A 19337-nucleotide genomic window follows, 5' to 3' on the forward strand; every position below is an offset into this window, starting at 1 on the left:
TCTTCTCTTGTCTCTAGGGCCTGGGGCTCTAAAGGGCTGCCCTTGGTAAACACCGAAGCAAAGAAGGCATTGAGCAACTCTGCTTTTTCTGTATTATTTGTAACCAAGGTGCCCATCCCGTCCTCCAGCGGACCCACGTTTTCCCTGATCTTCCTTTTGCTGTTAATGTATTTGAAGAAATTTTTTTTGTTATTTTTAACGTCCCTTGCCAGCTTGCCTTCCAGACGTGCCTTAGCTTTCCTTGTCGCATCTCTGCACTCCCTGGCTACGTTCCTGTATTTCTCCCAGGGGGCCTGTCCTTTTTTCCACATTCTGTATACCGCTGCCTTCTGCTTGAGCATTGCCACAAGCTCCCGGCTCATCCACGCAGGTCGCCTGCCCCCTCTGCCTCCCTTCCTACACACAGGGATGCACTGTTGCTGGACGTGGAGGAAGTGCCGCTTGAAAACTAACTAGCTCTCTTGGGCCCCCCTTCCTTCTAGAGCACTAGCCCATGGGATTCTACCGAGGAGGTCTCTGAAGAGGCTAAAGTTGGCCCTCCAAATAACAAGCTGCTGCCGATTTTTCTGTTAAGTACCTTCAAAACCGTTATTCCGAAAAAAAAAAGGGGAAAAATATCAGCACGAAAAAGTATAACTTTGTAGGATTATAAAATGAAATAAGGAAAGGAGATGGGGGCGCCGCCGGAGCCGCCCCCGCGGGCTACATGACGCGGCGGCCGCGGGGGGGCGCGTGCGCGCGCGGGGCGCTGCCGGCGGCGGTGGCGGCTACGTGACGGCGCTCAGGTCCACAATGGACCGCGGGGGGCGGGGAGGCGGCGCGGTGCAGGAGCGCCCCGCTCGTCGCCGCGGGAGCGGGCAGTGAGGTACGGGGCTCCCTCTCCTCCTTCCCGCCTCCCCGTCCCTTTTTTTTTTATTATTATTATTTTGCTTGTTCGTTTCCCGCCGTGAGCAGGGGGGCTCCTCGGCAGCCCCTGGCTCAACGTCCCGCTTACCCGGGGCCGTCGTGGTCGCGGCAGGGAGCGGGCGGCTGCGCGGGGGCCCGCGCTCCGCCGGAGGAAGGGGCCGCGCCGCGGGGCGCTGCCGCCGCTCCCTGCGCTCCGCGCTCAGCTCCCGCTGCTCTTGTTCGTGTTCCGTAGCCGCTTCGCTCGCGACCAGCGCGCGACGCGGAGCGAAGGCTGCAAGAGGCGCTGCCAAGCGCAGGCGCCCGCCGAGCGCGGGCGGGGGCGGCGACGTCTCCGGGCTCCCGCGCCCCGGGTCTCGCGGAGCACGTGAGGGGCGCGGCGGGGCCGCCCCGCGGGCCGCGCGGGGCCGGGGCGGGCGCGGCGACAAAGGGCGCGCGGGGCTCACCTGCCGCCTCCTCCTCGCGCGCTCCAGCGGGGCGGCCGCGGCCGGGAGCAGCGCAGCGGCCGGAGGCGCCGCCAGGCTCGCAAATGAAGTGCGAGAACTGCACCAAGAAGGTAAGAGGGACAGCGCGTGGCGGGGGGAAGCGGCGGCCGGGGCCCGGGACGGGAGCTGGGGGGCGGCCCCAAGGTCACCGGCCGTCCTGGCAGCCGGAGCGGCTTCCGCGCCCGGCGGCGATTTGTTTCCCCAGACGCTTTGGCACCGCACAAAGGACGCGGCCCGCCGTGCCCTCTGTCCCGGGAACGTGCGAGGCCGTGTCCCGTCGCGCGTGACCCCGCGGCGCTGAGTTGGGGCAGTTTAGTTCAAAACTAAACCCGGTGGGGGCAAAAACCCTCGGGAACATGGGAGTTCCCGAGGAACCGCCTTCCCTGTGGCCCTCGCGCTTTGAGAACACGGCAGTCTGTGTCCCGCTGTCAAAAGCATTAAACAAACGGTGATTTTTGAATGAGGAACATCAAAGATTCATTGAATTGAATGACTAATGTTTGGCTTAATGTACTTTGTTGCTTGTTTGTTTGTTTCAGGAATGCAGTAAAAAACAGAAAAATGATGATACGCAGAGTACACCTGCCAATGCACTGACTTCAAATGCTGAATTGGAAGAGGTAATAATCCGTGTTTAAAAAAAATATATGCTCATATTTTTAATCTTTGTAGTCTGCTCTAAAGGAATAGCATGATAGTTTTGAGTGTATTGGGCATAAAAGAGACCAGTAAACAAGCAGTGCCAGAAAAGTATGAGCACTGCTGCCTATCTCATAACATGAGAATTAAGAGCCTTTTAAAAAGATGGAGGAAAAAAAGAGGAGTATGCAAGCACTAAAAAGAAATTGTCTTTTCTGAAGTTATTTGACTATCAAAAAGAAAGCAAATCTTGCCTCAAATAGTTCAAACAAAACAAATAATCAAGAGAGAAGCATGCTCCCCTGTAAGGGGAAAAGAAGGGTGCTTTACAGTTAATGCCCAGAATGTGTTTTCATTTCAGTGTGAGAGAGACTTATCTCAGAGCAGCAGGTGATCTGTGGCTGTTGTCCTGGGGATGGTTCTTAAGTAGCTTGGTTGTGTTGCGCTTTTACACGAGGATCCACAGCTGCCAACAGTATTTTAGCTAGAGTTGCAGAACTCCTGATATTGTAGGAATTGGTCGACTTTAAAGCGCTATTCTGTTTGTACCAAAGGCAGCTGTTCTTTCCAAAGCCAACTGGCTGTGTGAAGCAAACCAAGTTCAAAAGAAAACTTAATGTTTGTTTTTTATTTTGATTGCAAATCCTGTTAATACTTGCTTGGGGCAGGGAGCGGGCGGAAGAAAAACAACCCGGTTGCTCCAATTCCTGTGTTGCATTTGAAGAGACTTAATAATTCAAATGAAAGGTTTCTTAATTGCCTGGAAAATTGATGGGGACTGTCAGTACTGAAATTGAGTGTGAATGTAGACTTCAGGGCGAAATTTAGATCTTAAGTGTTTTGCAGTTTCACAGTAATAATAGGAGCAGACCCTTGGAGAAGGATGCATCAGACTACTCTGATTATTTCGAAATAATATTGCATGTTACGTGGGCATCGTGGATTGTCTTGTTTAAAACAAAATAGAGCATGCTTGCTCCTTAGATAAGTCATTGTAGAGATCCTGGAAATTGGTTTGGTCACTGTTTAGTGTTCGTTGAATTGCATAGTTACACATATGTAAATATTCTCTCTCTTTTTTTTTTTTTTTCGCTTTTCCTACCCCCTAGAAAAATGAGTTTCCTGCTTTGGCTAATGCTAAAATACTCCTTAGCGACTGCCTAGCTTGTGACAGTTGTATGACATCAGAGGAAGGAGCCAGGGTTTTCCAGCAGAATCAGGAGGAGCTCTTTCGCGTACTCAACCTTAATAAGGTAACCTGACAGAAACAGTGTACTATTTTCTGTGAGGTGGAGAAAATTACGGAATGACTAAGCAGCTTGGTTGCCTGAGGCAGATAATGTGAAGATTTGTAAGGATGTACTTTATATAAGGAGAAGGTGAAGGCCGAAGGCAAGATGAACGGTAAAGGATTTGAAATAATTCTGCAGTAGAAAGGCAAGATCACAACACTGAACCTAAATGCCAAAAGAAAGTTATTTACAAAACCTAGCTACCTCATTACAGTAATGATAATTAGCTGTGGTTTAGAGTTTATAAATATGCTTTTCCCTGTTACTGGGATTATTCTGAATGCTTTTGATGACAATACGTCCACATGATATGAGATTACCAAAGGCTGGTTTTCGAAGGTAGGTTTGGTTTTGGTGCCCGTATTTGGCACTGTATTGAGCTGTTGCCCAAGGCTGGTATGCAAAACAGATAAATGTGTTATTTTGCTCTTTTTCATTGCCTGCTAAGATCTAGATTCCTTGGAAAGCAGTTAATATGTACAACACTCCAATCTCCAGATCTTGATACTGACTTAATTATTTTGCTTCCATTCCAGACTTCAGAAGTAGCTTTTCCCTACCATGTAAGAATAGAACTGAGGCTGTTGTAATATGTACCTAAGCATTATGATTAGGAGTATTCTTCATGTAGTAGTTTTAAGAAAAACTAGTTTAATTCCTCATATACACGATGGTGTACATGACAAAAAGAAATAGCAATTGCAGACGAACAAGGGAAAAAACAGCAGGTCTTGTGGGAGCCTATCCAGAGAGAGTTCAAAGTCCAAAATTTGGAGGCAGCTCAGTAGCCTGAACAGAAATTCAGGGAAGTACTAAGTAGGATAGTGAGCAAGGAAGGTAGTTTGAGGAGCTCTACTTCAGGGCCATTGTGCATGTTTAGGGTGTCTAAGTACAAAATATGCTCTCTTAACATTCCTACAGCAAGACTTGCCTGTGATATATGTCCTAGTTTTTCAGGCATTTCACCAATGCAGGTAAGAAACTCTTAATGACTACAAGAACCAGCTAAGCCACAACATTAATATTCAAATAATTACCAGTCCCCAGCATTTTACAATTTTGCATTAGTTAGGATATTTTTCAAATGGTTCTTCAGTGTTAACAAGACATTCATAGGGATTTTTATAGTATGGCCCATGGAAGCACAGGATACTGAGGAATAGTTTTCAGGAGTGGAAGAGAGGGAGAATAGAGAATTTACCTTTTTCTAATCTATGCCTTGTTACCAGTATTTTTGTTTTGTTTACCAGAAGTGTGATACCTCGAAACACAAAGTGTTGGCAGTGTCTATATGTCCTCAGTCATTGCCTTATTTTGCTGCTAAATTTGATCTGTCTGTGAATGATGCAGCCAGGAGACTCTGTGGTTTCCTCAAAAGTCTTGGTAAGTTTGAGTTTATTGTGATGGTGGAGCAGAAAGGGGGGTTATTTCAGGTTTTTGCTTCCCCAGAAGAATCATGTTTGTTATGCAGACATAAAATGCCATTACACAATCTGGTTTAGAGTTCAATTTAAAATATGTATTCTGTGACAGTAGTGCCATAATGATGCAAGTTTCAGAAAGGGATTGGAGGCATTATCATGGTGACGGAGGTCACAGAATTGACCTCTCCACATTATGGAGCTGTCTTCCAGAGCTCCTTTTGCCTTTTTTTTTTTTTTTTTTTTTTTTTTTTACCCTGTCCTCCCCTTGCCTCTGCAGGCTCTAGAAGCTTCACACTGAGATCAGGTTGCTCGTTTTTGTTTATTTGTTTTCTTTCTTTACAGATATTTTCATTCAGTTCTGAAAGACTGGATTAGCAGTTTTATTTTGAGTAGATCTAACGAAAATAAAATACTGTAACGTTTCTTACTTAACTCTAAGCACATGATCTGTTCTGCTTAAAGTAGACTAGTTTAGCAGAAAATAGATGTCTGGTGTACCCAGATGGTTTTTTCCACTGAGGAAGTAGAATTTTAGAAGTGAGACATCTTAGGGCTTATCCTTGAAAGGTGAACAGTTAGAATTTGAAACCATTCACGCGTTGTGGAAGGCATGTAAAAATGCCTTTGGGCACCATTATGCCTTGCTGCTGAGCAAGCCTCGTTAGTAAAGCGATTGGTATAAATTAATAGGAAAGAGGGCTTGTTTCTTTTCTGTTAGGTGCCTGCTAAGTGAATTTAGAGAGGTCTGAACCGTGAGAGGTTCCTTTCTTGGCATAGGAAATAGCTGCAGGCCAGCAGCATTTCCAGATCCAGAGTTGTCTGCCTCTGCATCTGTCACTAGATGGAAAGAAAGAAAACATGCAAGGTGTCTCAGCAGTTAATTTCTTCAGTGTCAAAGAGAGGAAGACATAACTAGGAGAAACTGAAGTGTGAAGAGTGTGGCAATACAAGCCCTGCTAGCGCTGCAGCATGTGACTTGTTGAACAAGCAGGAAAGTGAGGAAGCCTAATCTGAGAGTACTTTCGGGGAAGAAATAAGAAGAACTTGTATTTTTAATATGTTTTCTCATGATTAGAATAGGCAAGTCCTTTAATTAGACTTTTCTCATGGGTGAAACCTTTGCTAACAAGAGATCAAAGAAGTTTGGTTAGGAGTTTCCGTAAGTACACTCTTATTTTGGTGACCGAGGAGGAGGGGGATTCTTACCCTGAATGGCTACTGGTCCTTTGACATTTTATGTCTCTAGAAGTTCCTGAATTTTGTTTTTCTCTGCAATTTGAATTGACTCGCAAGAAGTATGCTGCATCTGCCTATTTTATGTTGAAGTTGTGTTTTTGTTCTTCATAGTGTATGCTCTATGAAAATGTAAATATGTGTGTGTAGGTGTAGTTTAGCTTACTATTTGGCTGTTACCCATAGTTCAGTGGATTTGGTTTGGTTTGATCTAAACATATTTGAGAGCAGAGAGTAAATAAACCTGTAAAACATTGTTTTCCATATAATGTGTTTTAATGTATCTCTGTACCCAGTATATTTTCTTTATCAGAGGAAAAAAAAAACTTTTTTGGGGGTCCCACTATTCTTAGAAGATTTTAATCATCTTTGCTCCCCTTGTTGCAGGGACATGCTCAGTATTATGTAAGTGCATAGGGAGTACATAAACAGGTACATAAACAGATGGGTCTTCACTATGGTCATGGTATGCTTGTGTACTCTCACAGGCAACTGCAGCAGTAGATGTGCCTGTCAGTATGTAAGCTTTGGTGGATTGAAAAATGCGATTTCAGCAAGCCTTTAAAAAGACTCTTCACTTTTGAGAGTCTCTGCCTGCAGTCCTGCAGCCAAACAAGCAAAGGAATATGTGCCCAGTGATGAGCCTTGGATAAGGAAGCAGACAGCCTTTTGAAATGTTGCTAACAAGTTGTTACTTCTTTCAAAAGTCAGGACACCAACAAGATGGTCTTTTAATGTATGTTTTTTTATTTTGGACTGTACTGCTTGTGAAAATTTGGAGAGGGTAGAGAGTACACCCACTGATCTTGTGAGCTTTTCTATAGACCTAGGACTTGGAGGGGAAAAAAAGATGCGAGATAGAAAATGTTCTTGTAATTATTTTTTCTTTACTGTTTTGTTTCACAGGAGTGCATTATGTATTTGACACCACTATAGCTGCTGATTTCAGTATCCTGGAGAGCCAGAGGGAATTTGTGCAGCGATATCAACAGAGGAACCAGGAGGAGCATGCCTTACCAATGTTTGCCTCTGCTTGCCCTGGTGAGAATTAACTTCTTAAACCTCTCTGCACTTCATAGAATCACAGAATACTGAAGGTTGGAAGGGACCTCTCGAGGTCATCTAGTCCAACCCCCCTGCACACACAGGGTCACCTAGAGCACGTGGCACAGGGCTGCGTCCAAGCGGGTTTGGAAGATCTCCAGAGAAGGAGACTCCACAACCTCTCTGTGCAGCCTGTTCCAGTGCTCTGTCACCCTCACTGTTAGGAATTTTTCCTTAAGTTCCTGTGGAACTTTTGGTGTTTCAGTTTCCGGCGTTTCCTCTAGTTCTGTCGGTGGCCACCACTGAAAAGAGGCCAGCACCATCCTCCTCACTGCCTCCCCTGAGGTACTTCTAGACACTGCTCAGGTCCCCTCTCAGCCTTCTCTTCTCCAGGTTGAACAGGCCCGGCTCCCTCAGCCTTTCCTCATAGGGCAGATGTTCCAGGCCCCTGAAACATCCTAGTCTCACTGGAACCACCAAAGAATAAGAGCAAAGTGGTTTTGTTTGGCAGCCTTACAGACCTTGCAGCTTTTGGACTTTGCTTTTGAGAGACACCGAACCTTGCAGTATCTGCTGCCTGTCAGGCTTGGTGTGTCTTAGCGCCGTGTTAGTTTGTCCTGTTTTCTTTGAGCTGTTGGGAGAGCAGAGTTTGTTACCAGGCATCAGCAGATTCCCCGTGTGCAAGGAGGCTGGCAGGGGCGTAAATGAGAGCCCTGCAGACCAGAATGGGTGTGAGCAAGTTGGATAAGGCATGTGCTGATACAGAACAGCTCCTGGGCAGGCAGATAGAAAGTGTCCCATGAGTGCCCTATCTTCTTACACTTGTCTGCTGGGGAGCTCTGGGAAAGGTACGGTGTGTAAAACCTCTTGTTGCTCTTTCTGAAAAATGAGCCTTGCTGGTCATCCACAGCTTCTGCTAGTAAAAGAAACCTGACTGAGCAAGTTTCCCGTGCCAGTACTTACACCTGGAATCTGGTAGCCAGTTGCATTTCACATCGTTTCTACAGAAGAAGCTTGTGAAATAGGAATATATATGAGTGTCTCGATAGTAAAAGTGAGATACAGGAGATTGAAGTTTTCTGTGTTTCTTGTAAGGTCCTAGGAGGAATTTGACAAAAGTAGAATTAAGATGGAGGAATCAATAGCTGCTACTTGTATGCCCAGGCTACAACGTTCAATAACATACCATTCCCATACTGAAAAGAACCTTTAAGGAAAGAATGTCTTTGCAAATTGATATAACTAACTGTATTAACCTTATGCAGAGTTTTGAACTTGTCACTTTGACACTTGCATCCAAGAGAGACATTCTTTCTGACTGTGAGAGGTGATGTCTAAAACTTGCAAAATAATTCTAGCTTGAAATGTCACAGTTTGCACCTGAGAGGTGTTCTGTTATGAACAGAATCTGCATTTATCCTAACTGAAAAGATGTAGAACATCCCAGTTTTTCTGCCTAGTGGTTTACTTTTTGCACCTATTAGCACACTATCATTTGAATTTCTTAACCACTGTCTTAAGAACAGAAATATGAGTAAGGGCGCAAAAGTCATGTCTTTGTCCCATTCTCCCCAGCCCTGCCCTAATAAGTTTGCTGTAGTGCTTTTCAAAAGGTTTTCTAGGAAAAATGCAAAAATATTACTCTCTAACTTTGGAAGATGTATCAGGTAGGAAAGGTCTCTTCAGAAGAAGGCATGCTATATGCTTTTTTTTTTTTTTTTTTTTTTTTAATGCAACCTGTGAAGTTGGAACAAGCTCCTGTTACTCAGCTTTGTCTTGTTGTACATGGTTTATTTAAAATTAAGAACCTGAGCAATTACTTTAGAACCTCTTTTGGGATCATGTTAATGTTCTGCATGTGACAACAGAACTGAGATTATCTGCCCCTTTTACTGCAGTTATTTCAGCACTGGTAGTTGAGAGCTTTTTGGCTGTGCCCCTTCCCATTTCAGTGCTCATGGTGGTGCTGGCCATGTGTGTTGGGGTGTAGGTGTGAGGAGAGGCTTGGGTGTTCTCCATTGCTGGAAGCTGAACTGCAGTGCCACCAAATCATCCCCACAGTGTGTGATGCTTCATTCCTGTTGGTAGCAAGTGTAGAAAAATTTCCCGATTGTTCATCTTTAAAGTGTTTTTTTTTTCTCTCTCTCTTTTTCCCTGACTTCAGTGTCTGGGTCTATTTTCTGTTCCTTGTTCTTCCCCTTCCTTGCCCCTAGGTTATATATATATATATATATATATATATATATATATATATTTTCCCCAAGAATTATTCTTACTATGGACTGTGTTTGTTTATCACTTATCACTTTCTTTTTTTAATGAAGCTTTGTAGATATAAGGTCAGTGTGTGCTGAAATGCAACTACTTTAATTTATCTTTGGGTTCAGCTGTCCACACACGGCAACGTTGACCCCTGTAAGGGTGGCCTGGGTATAAAATCTACACTGTACGAAAGAGCACAGCAGGCTAGCCCCAGCACCATTTTATTGTCTGTCTAGATTTTTTTTTTTTTACATTTTCTGCTTTTAAAATTCTCTCTTTAAAAAAAAAGGGTGGAAATTTTTCTTTTATTTTCTGTTCAAAATACAACACCGTCAGTATTGATTTTAGGGAACTAACAATTTCTTTTTCCTTAATTTACCAGCTTGGTAACTGACGTTAAGCGCTTGTTGTAGGAACCAGTCAGTGTTTTTAAAGCAATATCAACCTCTGGTAATCCCTAAAAGATAAATGGGACAGTCGTATAGAATTTGGAATCACAGAACAGTTGAGGTTGGAAGGGACCCCTAGAGAGCACAGGGCGGCACCCAGGCGGGTTTGAAGATCTCCAGAGAAGGAGCCTCCACAGCCTCTCTGGGCAGCCTGTGCCAGGGCTCTGGCACCCTCACAGCAAAGAAGTTCTTCCTCACATGGAGATGGAACTGCCTGGGGTTCAACTTGTACGCGTTACCCCTTGTTCTGTCACTGGCCACCACCGAGAAGAGTTTGGCCCCGTCCTATTTACATCCTCCCCTCAGGTACTTGCACATGTTGATCACATCCCCCTCAGCCTTCTCTTCTCCAGGCTGAACAGGCCCCACTCGCTCAGTCTTTCCTCACACGATAGATGCTCCAGTCCCTCCATCATCTTCATTGCTCTGTGCTGGACCCTCTCCAGCAGCTCCAGGTCCCTCTTGTCCTGGGGAGCCCAGAGAAGGGAAGAGTATAACTCTTGGATTCCTGTGCTGATGTCCCAGTAAATCAGACTCATCTCCTTTACAGGAATATAGTTTTAGAGTAGGGCACACTTACCTACTTATTTTTTTCTGCACTATATAGTGATGCGTAATTATTTGTAGCATAGGTCTGTACGTGAGACCTGCTTACAATAAACCACCAAAAATAATGCAAGTTCTAAAGTATGTCTGCAAGATCTTACCCAGCCATTTGTAGAGTTTCTTTTTTGTTCTTTGACCCTAAAGCAATGCAGCACGTGGCTGAGAATTGGAATGACCTTGGGAAGGGCGCAAGTCTCTGTGGGCACAGACATACGTTGATGCAAGAACTTGGTATCTTGGGCTTCCTGCAAACGTGGCAGCGCTGTGAGGAGCGAGCAGAAGCAGCAGCATGTGTGAAGCCCAGATAAAAGCCCTGGGTTGCTCCTCTGCCAAGGCAGCTACTGTAACTTAACAGGGAGCAGTGCTCACTGTGGAGCTGGAACTACAGAATGTTTGTTTTGTCTGCTGCAAAGGAAAGAAAACATTTAAGAAGTTAATTTAGACAATAGATGGCAGCAGTTTGGGGTTGTCTAGTGAAATTTTCTTCTAGTGTATGACTACTGATATTCAAAACATTCAGCCTCAGAAAATGGGCTGCTTAGCCAGAGTGCTGTGGTGATTAATGGTAAACATAGCTACAGTTTCAAGGAAGAATGCTGAGGTCCAGAGAGACTGCCAAAGTGATCAGAGACAGAATGTCTTTAAGAAAACCTGTCCCCATTTTGCTTGCAGCAGCATTTGTTTTATTTTGATGTACACGTCGTACAGAATATGCTAATGTAGCCTTTACCTCAAGCACCAGAAACTAAATCTTTTGTTGTAGATCACACATTAGACTTATACTGCTGCTTGATGCTGAACATGACACAAACTTCTATTTAAAGATCAGCAATTCAGCGCAGCCCTGACATGTAAATCCAGTCTGTTTTTTTCTAGAATATAAATGAATATAAAGTCTTGTGCAAGATCATGTGCATCCCGCGTGAATTTTTTCCTCCAACTCTTGAAGGATGTGCTTGAATTGCAAGCACTGAGCATGTGGATGATCCTCATGTTTTCCTAACAATTACACCTTCCTGTGTTCAACATAAATATTATTACACTAAACTCCAGAAAAAAATTCCTCTTCCATACAGACAAAACATTTGAATGCCGTTTGAATTTCAGTTTCATGCTGTCGCCGGCCTTCATCCTGTATTTTGAGTTGAACATATACCCTGGTAATCTCTAAAAATCACGTTTAACAGTTAATTACAGGTATTAGATTTCTTGGGTAGCATGTACTTTGCAGTGTCTAAATGAGGGATACCTACCCCAAATATCTTAATCTGCTCGTTCGTTCCTGTTCTACAAAATGAGGAACGATAGAGTTGCCCTAGATATTAGGGGTGATGTGAGGATAAATTAATAGCCAAAATACCAGAGGAGTTTGGTAAAGGGAGAGGGAGTCTTAAATATGTCATATCTGAGTCGATATCTGTGTGTGTGTTTGTGGCGGAGGAGTGTTTCTAAATGGGATTTAGCTACCTTGACAATAGTAAAACAAGTCTCTTTCCTGGGCACACAATGCACATCCATTTTGGATAATACTTCATTTCATCCTTCTTTTCCTAAAAGGCAAGCTTGGTATATGGATATTATATGTCAGGAAGCAAAAGGTTGCAGTTGGCTAGCTGGCGAGGCCACGTTTTGTGTGGTGCTGGCTGCCCCTGGCGTGAGGTCTGGAGTGCCCGCGACTCTGCTGCCCAGCCCTGTGCGTTACACCTGTGCGCGAGGGTGTAAAAGGTTGTTCATTCAGCACTCCCCAGGTCTGGAACTGGAGCATGCCGGCTTGGCCAGGACCCCTTGGGCACTGCCTAATGATGCCTTGAGGTTTCCTACAGCCCTTCAGGTGGGCTTTACAGTTTGCATAGGCTGAGTTTTCTGCTTGCATAGATAACTGCTTGCAGAGACATCATGTCTACTGTGAAGGCTTCATTTTTAGGAGCTTGTCAGCTTGGCATGTGTATGTTCCTTTTCACTGACGCTGACTTGCTTTCGTTCCAGGCTGGATCCGGTACGCCGAGCGGGTACTCACCAATCTCGTGACCTCTCACATCTGCACTGCAAAGTCCCCACAGCAGATCATGGGCTCCCTGGTGAAAGGCTACTTTGCCAGGCAGCAGGTAACTCATTTTGTTTTATTTACCTTTATATTCTTCTAGAAAGAATGATACACTGTTTTTTAAAATGGAAAAATACATCTTGCTGTGCTGTAAAAAGATAAAGCTGCTGTCTGAATTGTGTGTCCTTCACTTGAGAAATGAATTGTGCTCTGTTCCTATGCAAGTATCTATCATACGGAAAAAATACACAGAACCTCATTTTGCGCAGTGTGTTGTAAACTGCCTCAAATCCTTGTGCTCCCAGTACAATATGGGTTTAAATATTTATGCATAATGTTAAAAAGAAAACTCGTTAGCCATCCTGGATTTAAATGCTCCCTGTGGAGTTCTGTACCGTAGCCAAAACATGGAGCTGAAGAAAATAATATAGAAATTATCTTGGTTTCAAGAAAGAACATTGCAATCTAGATACTGAACTTTTGCTCTTCACTTGTGCATATTGAAAAAGTTGCCATTCTTCTCATGTATTATATGTAAATCGTACTGCCTCCAGATTATCTAGGAAAGTATTGCTTTTCCTACATGGATACAGAAATGTTGATGAACTTGGGGTGAATGAAAGTGGAGTGACAGAGCTGGAAATCAGAATTCTGAAGTCTTGACTTTTGCCCTGAGAAGTGAGTGCAATAAAAGCTGTGCGAATGGGGCTCTGAGGGAATAAGCACAAGATTCAGTGAGAAGGCTCTTCACTTCGGATGATTGTTGCTCATGCTTTATAACTATGGGCTAATGACTTCATCTGTGTGCCTGGTCTTCCAATTTATCACCAGGGTTAATTATTACTGTTACATATGTAGTGCTTCTGGTTGCATTTTTCATCCTTGAGGTTATCTTTGCTCTTTCTGTTCTTTTGTCCCACAGAATTTGTCTCCTGATAAAATTTTCCATGTAGTTGTGGCGCCTTGTTACGACAAAAAATTGGAAGCCTTGCGGGAAGACTTCTACACTGCCTTCTGGAATTCTCCAGAAGTTGATTGTGTTCTAACATCAGGTGAAAAACTTCTTCAAACTTTAAGCCCTGCATGAATCTGCATTGAGATAATCCAAAAGGCCATACTGGCCTTTATCCTGGACCCTGTGTTTCCAAGCTTGTCTTAGTGGAAGGATAAGGCTTTTTCTTTTTTTTTCCCCACTTTTAAAATGTCCTTTCCTGTGCTTTTGGTAGTAGCGGTGTTGTGTAGCGTAAGTGCAAGCAAGAAACATTTTGGGTTGATACTCACCCGCAAACAACATTCGGATATTTGTTCTTGTCAAACCCTTGGGAAATGCAAGAGCCTTATTGCAGTTAAGCCGTGTTACAATCTCTGTCCTCTGCTCACCAGTTCATCTCCACTGGAATTAACTTCCCAAATGCACAGTAGCAGTGGCTTTTTGGTGTGGCTGTTGTCTCTAGGTCTAATGTCCAAACAGTGTATCTTCCTTTTTTCCCCTAAGATCTAGAAACATCTTCCACATTTTATTTCACTGAAATTGCTAGCTATTATTTAAAATTTGGAGGAATTGTATGACTTTTTTATTCAGACTGCAAGTGCCAGGTATCTGGGTTTCTCGAGGGAATCAACACTAATATTAAGGGAGAATGTGGCTGTAAGCACATGTATGTGCTGGGATATTGAGCTCTTAAGAGACACAGCTTGTGCATTTTGCTCTGTGCTGAAAGTAAAGTGTCGTGCATTTTTCTACAGGTGAAATTGTCCAAATAATGGAACAGAAAAATGTGTCCATGAAAGATGTGGCTGAAGTAGCTGTAGATAGTTTGTAAGTAATTTTACTGTGGATTGCTTTGTTACATGGATGACAAACCCTTGAGCAAATTCAACATGAGTGTAAAGTTTCTCAAAGAGAGATTTCTCCTTTTGAAAGAAAGAAAACGCCTGCATCAAAGCTTGAGCATTTTGAAGGCTTTTCCTTTAAATCCTTTATTTTATTTATGTATATGCATATATATATTTAGATGCATATTGCTAAAAATAAAGGCAATATATGAAACAGTTAATGCTATTACTATATCAGTCTAAAACACATAATTTGAAATAAGTCCCTTTCAAAAATTAAGAGTACGTAGCTTTTATTTATATTTATTGCCGAAATATTAGATTCAAATACTAGGTTTGATGAAGTTCATGACTTGCTAGCAAGCATCACTAAGGGTGTCTGACCCCATTGCCTAAAGCCTCCCTGTCTGAGCGTCTGTAAAGTCGAACAATCTCATCTGCCCCCTCCTGCCTGGCCTGTGGGAGGGTGTGCTGGGGTGTCACCGTGGGGTTGACCATCTGTTCTGTGCTTCCCCCTCATTTGGGGCCGGCATGTTAACAGTAAATTTCTACTTTTCTGTGATTCAGCCATGTGGAATTAGCAGAAACAATACCCCTTTGCAAAATGTTAAGTCAGTTTTGCCTTAAACAGAGCTGCTGAGTTTTTAAAAATTAGATAAAATGAAAGCGTGGTTTAGGCTGGAGGGTTGTAGATGAAAATCAAACAAAGCCTTAATGAGATTTTGTTTACTCCCTGTGTGACTGCCTTGGAAAGCAATGTGTTATCATGCTCTCAAAGACAGGTTTTCCAGTTTACTCATCCTGGTTCGAGTGTGACAGGTATCACTTGGCCTCTTTAGAGGGTGGTAGCTGAGCAGTAAAATACTTTCTTGCCCAAAAGAGAAGAAAATGCTTAAAAATCCTTTTAACTTTTATTGAGTATCCTAGAGACCTTGTTTAGATTGGGATGGCATACAGAGTCACACCGAGGTAATAATTCTGCATCAGCCTGTCCCACTGAAGAACAGTGTTCTGTTAGATCAGTTTATACTGGAGAATAAGGTCGTTTTTAAAAAAAAAAAAAAAAAAAAAAAAAACACTAATGATTTAGCACAAGATGTGAACCTGGTAACATGAGATTTTGTTTTTCTTGAATCTTCACAGTTAAGTTTTCAGAGGAATGAGTATAAACTCATCTTGTTAAAATAAATTATACCATGGCAGCAATTTGTGGTGAGGTACTTGTGATTCTTAGTATTAGCAAAGTAGTGTGAACAAAGAAACCTGCATTCAAGTTCTCATTTTTTTACATCCAAAGAATGTTAACAAATAGCAGTTGGCTGCAATTAGGAGGCAGCATCATGAGGTTGAATTGTCCGATGTTATATTAAGAAGCAGTTCTGTAACTTCTTAAGTAAATGTAATAGCGTAGTTTAGAGGGGGTGTAGATACCAGATTTGAACTTCAGTTCTTCAGTGATTGCACTCTGTGCTTATTACAACCTTATTACAGCCTCTTATTACAACCTCTGCTTTTAGTAAGGTGTTTTCAGCAATAGTTCTTGCTCCGGCTACCCAACAGATCGTCCTGCTCAGGCAAGAACGAGCAGTAAAGAGCAGGCAAGGTCACAGTCAGGTGTTGCAGTAGGAAGGTAAATTAGACTGTAACTGGACATGCTTTTATGTGCGAGAGCAAAACATCTGTCCGTTCATCGATCTGAAGAAAAATTCTTTGTGAAATTAGCCATCCCAGCCACCCCGTTCCTGCTCAGAGGAATGTGAGTCTGCCTTTCACCAGCACGTGATGTGGTACAGCTTGTGCTACAGTCGTTTGTGCCTGTGAGTGCCCCGCTGGGACAGGGGAGGCACAATACAGCCCTTTGCTGAGTCACAAATTCCCACTTGGATACTTGTCTCCTACCTGTAGCACTCCCCACAGAAGAGCTGCTTGCTGCATGAGCAAAGGCTTTTAGCTTCTGAAATACTTCTAGGTCTTCCCAGCTTAAAAATCTTACTGCATTAATACACTCACTGCTATAAAATGCTTCCTTTGGGAGGGAGAGAAGGAGAAGAATAAATTCTATGTACTTGAAAGAACTGATTTTTTGAATTTTTCTTATTTTCTTCTGCTCTTAAGGTTTGGTGAAATAAAGGAGGGAGATGTAGAGAGACATGATGGGAAGACATCTGATGGTTACCTGGAGCACATTTTTAAACATGCAGCAAAGGAACTTTTTGGCATGGATGTTAAAGAAATCACCTACAAAGCATTAAAGTAAGTTGGTGTTCTGCAGTCTTTCATGTAGGATGGGTTAACTGGAGCTACCGTGATCTTCTGTGTGGTCATTACGAACCTGATTCAGCCTCTGATAGGCCTTTAAGTATTTAAAACCCATAAATTCATGGCTATGAAGTAAATGGTTTGACTTCGTTTTTTTTTTAATAAAGTATCTGCCCTTAAGTGAGGTATGTTTTCATCCTGGAAATTTCACTCAACTTCTATTTTCCTTAGCATTTAGAAACTACAAGACTTCACATTAATCCCACTGTTATCCTCCTTTTCTCTTCGTACAAGCATTTCTCCTCTTAAAACTTCCTTTGGGTAATACAAGGGTTTAAAATCTTCTTCATGTATCTTTGCAGGAACAAGGACTTTCAAGAAGTTACCCTTGAAAAGGATGGTGAGACACTGCTGCGTTTTGCAGCAGCTTACGGCTTTAGAAATATCCAGAACATGGTTCTGAAAATGAAAAAAGGGAAGTTTTCGTACCATTTTGTGGAAGTCCTTGCCTGCCCAGGAGGTAAGAACGGCAGCGGGTCCCCAGCCCTCTTGCACACTCGCCTCGGAGCTAAAGGAAGATTCTCTTACAGGCAGGCACCTGATTTGCTCTCTGCTGAGCAAGTAAGTTGCAGTTTGATCTTTGGGAGCGTTTCAAACTTCAGAGGAAAGCCTCTGAAATGGTAGATTTCAAGGGCAAGAAAAGACACGCGATGCAGCTGAGATCACAAAACCAAAGAAAGCGGGAGATTGTTTCTGTGGAAAGCTCATTTCCACAGAACAGCACATCCTTACGATGCTGTTGTTGATGCTGAAGTTGTTTTAAGTAAATAAAAATCATCATGGGGAGGGGATGCTAGTTCTTGTCAAAATCACAGGGTCATTTCCTCAGCTCCCTCTTTTTTTTTTTTTTTCCCTTGTTCTTTTTAAATCCCTATGAAAACATTTTCCAAGTTAGTGTAGTCTTCCTGCTCCTAGCAAATACCCGTCCCCATTTTGGGCTCTCTTCCCCTTCAGGGTGCTTGAACGGGAAGGGCCAGGCGCAGGCGGAGGACGGGAAGCCGGATAAAGCGCTGCTCGGCCGCATGGCAGAAGCGTATGCGGCCCTTCCCACCAGGCTCCCGGAGAGCAACACGCAGGTGCAGAGGATGTACCAGGACTGGCTGGAAGGCGTGGGCTCCAGGAGGGCCCAGGAGACTTTGCACACCAAATACAGTGCAGGAAATCCAACGGCAAATAATCTGGATATCAAATGGTAACAGAGGCAACTTGCAGGAGATTTGCCTGGTTAGTTACAGATTCTGCACCTGACACGTTCTATGCAATTGCAGATGCTATGCAGTAGCTGCGTGAATGAATGAGATGCTTTCCAGAGGTATTGCTTGTGAAGAACCACTGTTTTTTTAAAAAAACAAAAAACACAACATGAAAAATCCCCGAAAGCCCCGATTCCTGCCTTTGCCTATTAACTCCTGCTGTGTGTAATCTCCTGTGTACAATGGATTTCTCTGTTCAAGATGACCATTTTGCAAGGTACCTGAGCACTTTCTGCCAGGTGCAGGGAGTGGAATTCCTGTCAAAGCTGCTCCAGGACGAGGATTCCTCTTGCATGGAAGCAGGCTGCCCCGGAAGATGAGATTCTCTTGTTTCTAGGTATGCTGTCCACTCTCCCCTTGTTGTGGGGAGGGAGGCATCCTGAGTTCTAGTGGTGGTGCTGCAGTTGTTCTACAGTAACTTGGGATTTACTTGCCTTTTTAACCAATAAAACCCTTTACAGTGACAAGCGTGTGTATGGGGAAAGGTAATGAATTGATTTATGCCTTCTCTATCCTGTAATCCAAGCCAGTCACAAATAGGTTAGTACAAAAGGAGGGGGAGTCTGTTGCTCCCCTTCCCCTTCAGTTTCCCTTTTCAGTTTATAAACTTGCAGAGAAGGAGGCTGCTTTGCCGGGCTCCTTTATGGAAGGGAACCATGCACTTCGGTGAGCCTGGACACACTTTTCCAGCTTTGCAGGATTCCATCTTGGCCAGAATTACAGCACTTCCATTCTTCCATGCTTTGGGTTCACAGAGTACCAGATTGTATTCAGAACTTAAATTTATTTCCATGTTAAGAGACTTATGACAGAGAAATAATGTCATAGATGACTAAAATACTTTAAAAAGTATTGGGCAGTGCTTGTGAGCTCATGAAAGTTGCTACATGTGGGCATCGTGTGTTTTGGTGCACTTATTTCAAGGTTTGTTATCAGAAGGATGTTCAAGAATGGGCAAAAACCAAATCACTGCTAGCTTCCTTTTACTCATACCAAATTTGTTCTTGATTAACTGCTGTTTCAAAGCAAGGAACATTTCAGCTTTCCTTTTGCAGTCTGGAAGTGTAGATGGGCACTCCTTAATCACTTCCAGAAGTGTTTGAGGGCATCTATATTTAAACTTAATAATGTTTTAACTCCTTGCATGTGCAAGATCTAGTCCTACAAGGAGCTCTGTATATTTGAAATCAGCATCTAACTCGCACTCAGTGGATGGGATTAAAGCGTCAGTAAAAGCAGTGCCAGTTCTGACATGGGCTTAAACAGCTGCCTCAAGAAGAGAGGGAGAGATGTAAGTACATTTCCCTGATGCTAAGAAATAGTTTAATGTGAAGCTCTTAAGAGTTGTGGCTCTCAAGTAAACCTCCTTGAGCTCAGTAGTGTTTTACTTTGAGGGATGTTCTTCAAAGTGCATGAATTTGGTCACTCTGACTACTGGAATGAAGCCAATGAGATTATGCTCATAACATAGCCTCTGTAAGTAGTGCATCTTCTTTTAATAAAGATATTATACTGAAATGGTGCAATATCAGAAAATCTACAGAAATC

The 19337-nt window shown here is 43.3% G+C and overlaps 1 protein-coding gene across 2 annotated transcripts in view; it reads left to right on the forward strand.

Moving 5' to 3' along the window:
- The first annotated feature begins 1389 nt into the window (after positions 1-1389).
- Positions 1390-19337, forward strand: part of NARF (nuclear prelamin A recognition factor) — a 90968-nt gene continuing 73020 nt past the window's right edge. The window contains exons 1-11 of one of the 2 annotated variants that reach the window (XM_088523397.1): positions 1390-1459; positions 1928-2008; positions 3137-3280; positions 4570-4702; positions 6883-7017; positions 12324-12442; positions 13304-13433; positions 14128-14200; positions 16333-16470; positions 16839-16996; positions 17491-17757. In XM_088523397.1, the coding sequence (XP_088379523.1) occupies positions 1433-1459; positions 1928-2008; positions 3137-3280; positions 4570-4702; positions 6883-7017; positions 12324-12442; positions 13304-13433; positions 14128-14200; positions 16333-16470; positions 16839-16996; positions 17491-17732 (1380 nt within the window). In that variant the 5' untranslated portion in view covers positions 1390-1432 and the 3' untranslated portion in view covers positions 17733-17757. Of the gene's footprint in view, positions 1460-1927; positions 2009-3136; positions 3281-4569; positions 4703-6882; positions 7018-12323; positions 12443-13303; positions 13434-14127; positions 14201-16332; positions 16471-16838; positions 16997-17490; positions 17849-19337 lie in introns of those variants that run through there. The other variant, XM_088523396.1, reaches the window with a different exon arrangement.

The sequence above is a fragment of the Tinamus guttatus genome, unplaced genomic scaffold (assembly GCF_059628265.1).
Source record: "Tinamus guttatus ecotype Peru unplaced genomic scaffold, ASM5962826v1 Tinamus_guttatus_pri_ptg000188l, whole genome shotgun sequence".
In the NCBI taxonomy this organism is placed as follows: domain Eukaryota; kingdom Metazoa; phylum Chordata; class Aves; order Tinamiformes; family Tinamidae; genus Tinamus; species Tinamus guttatus.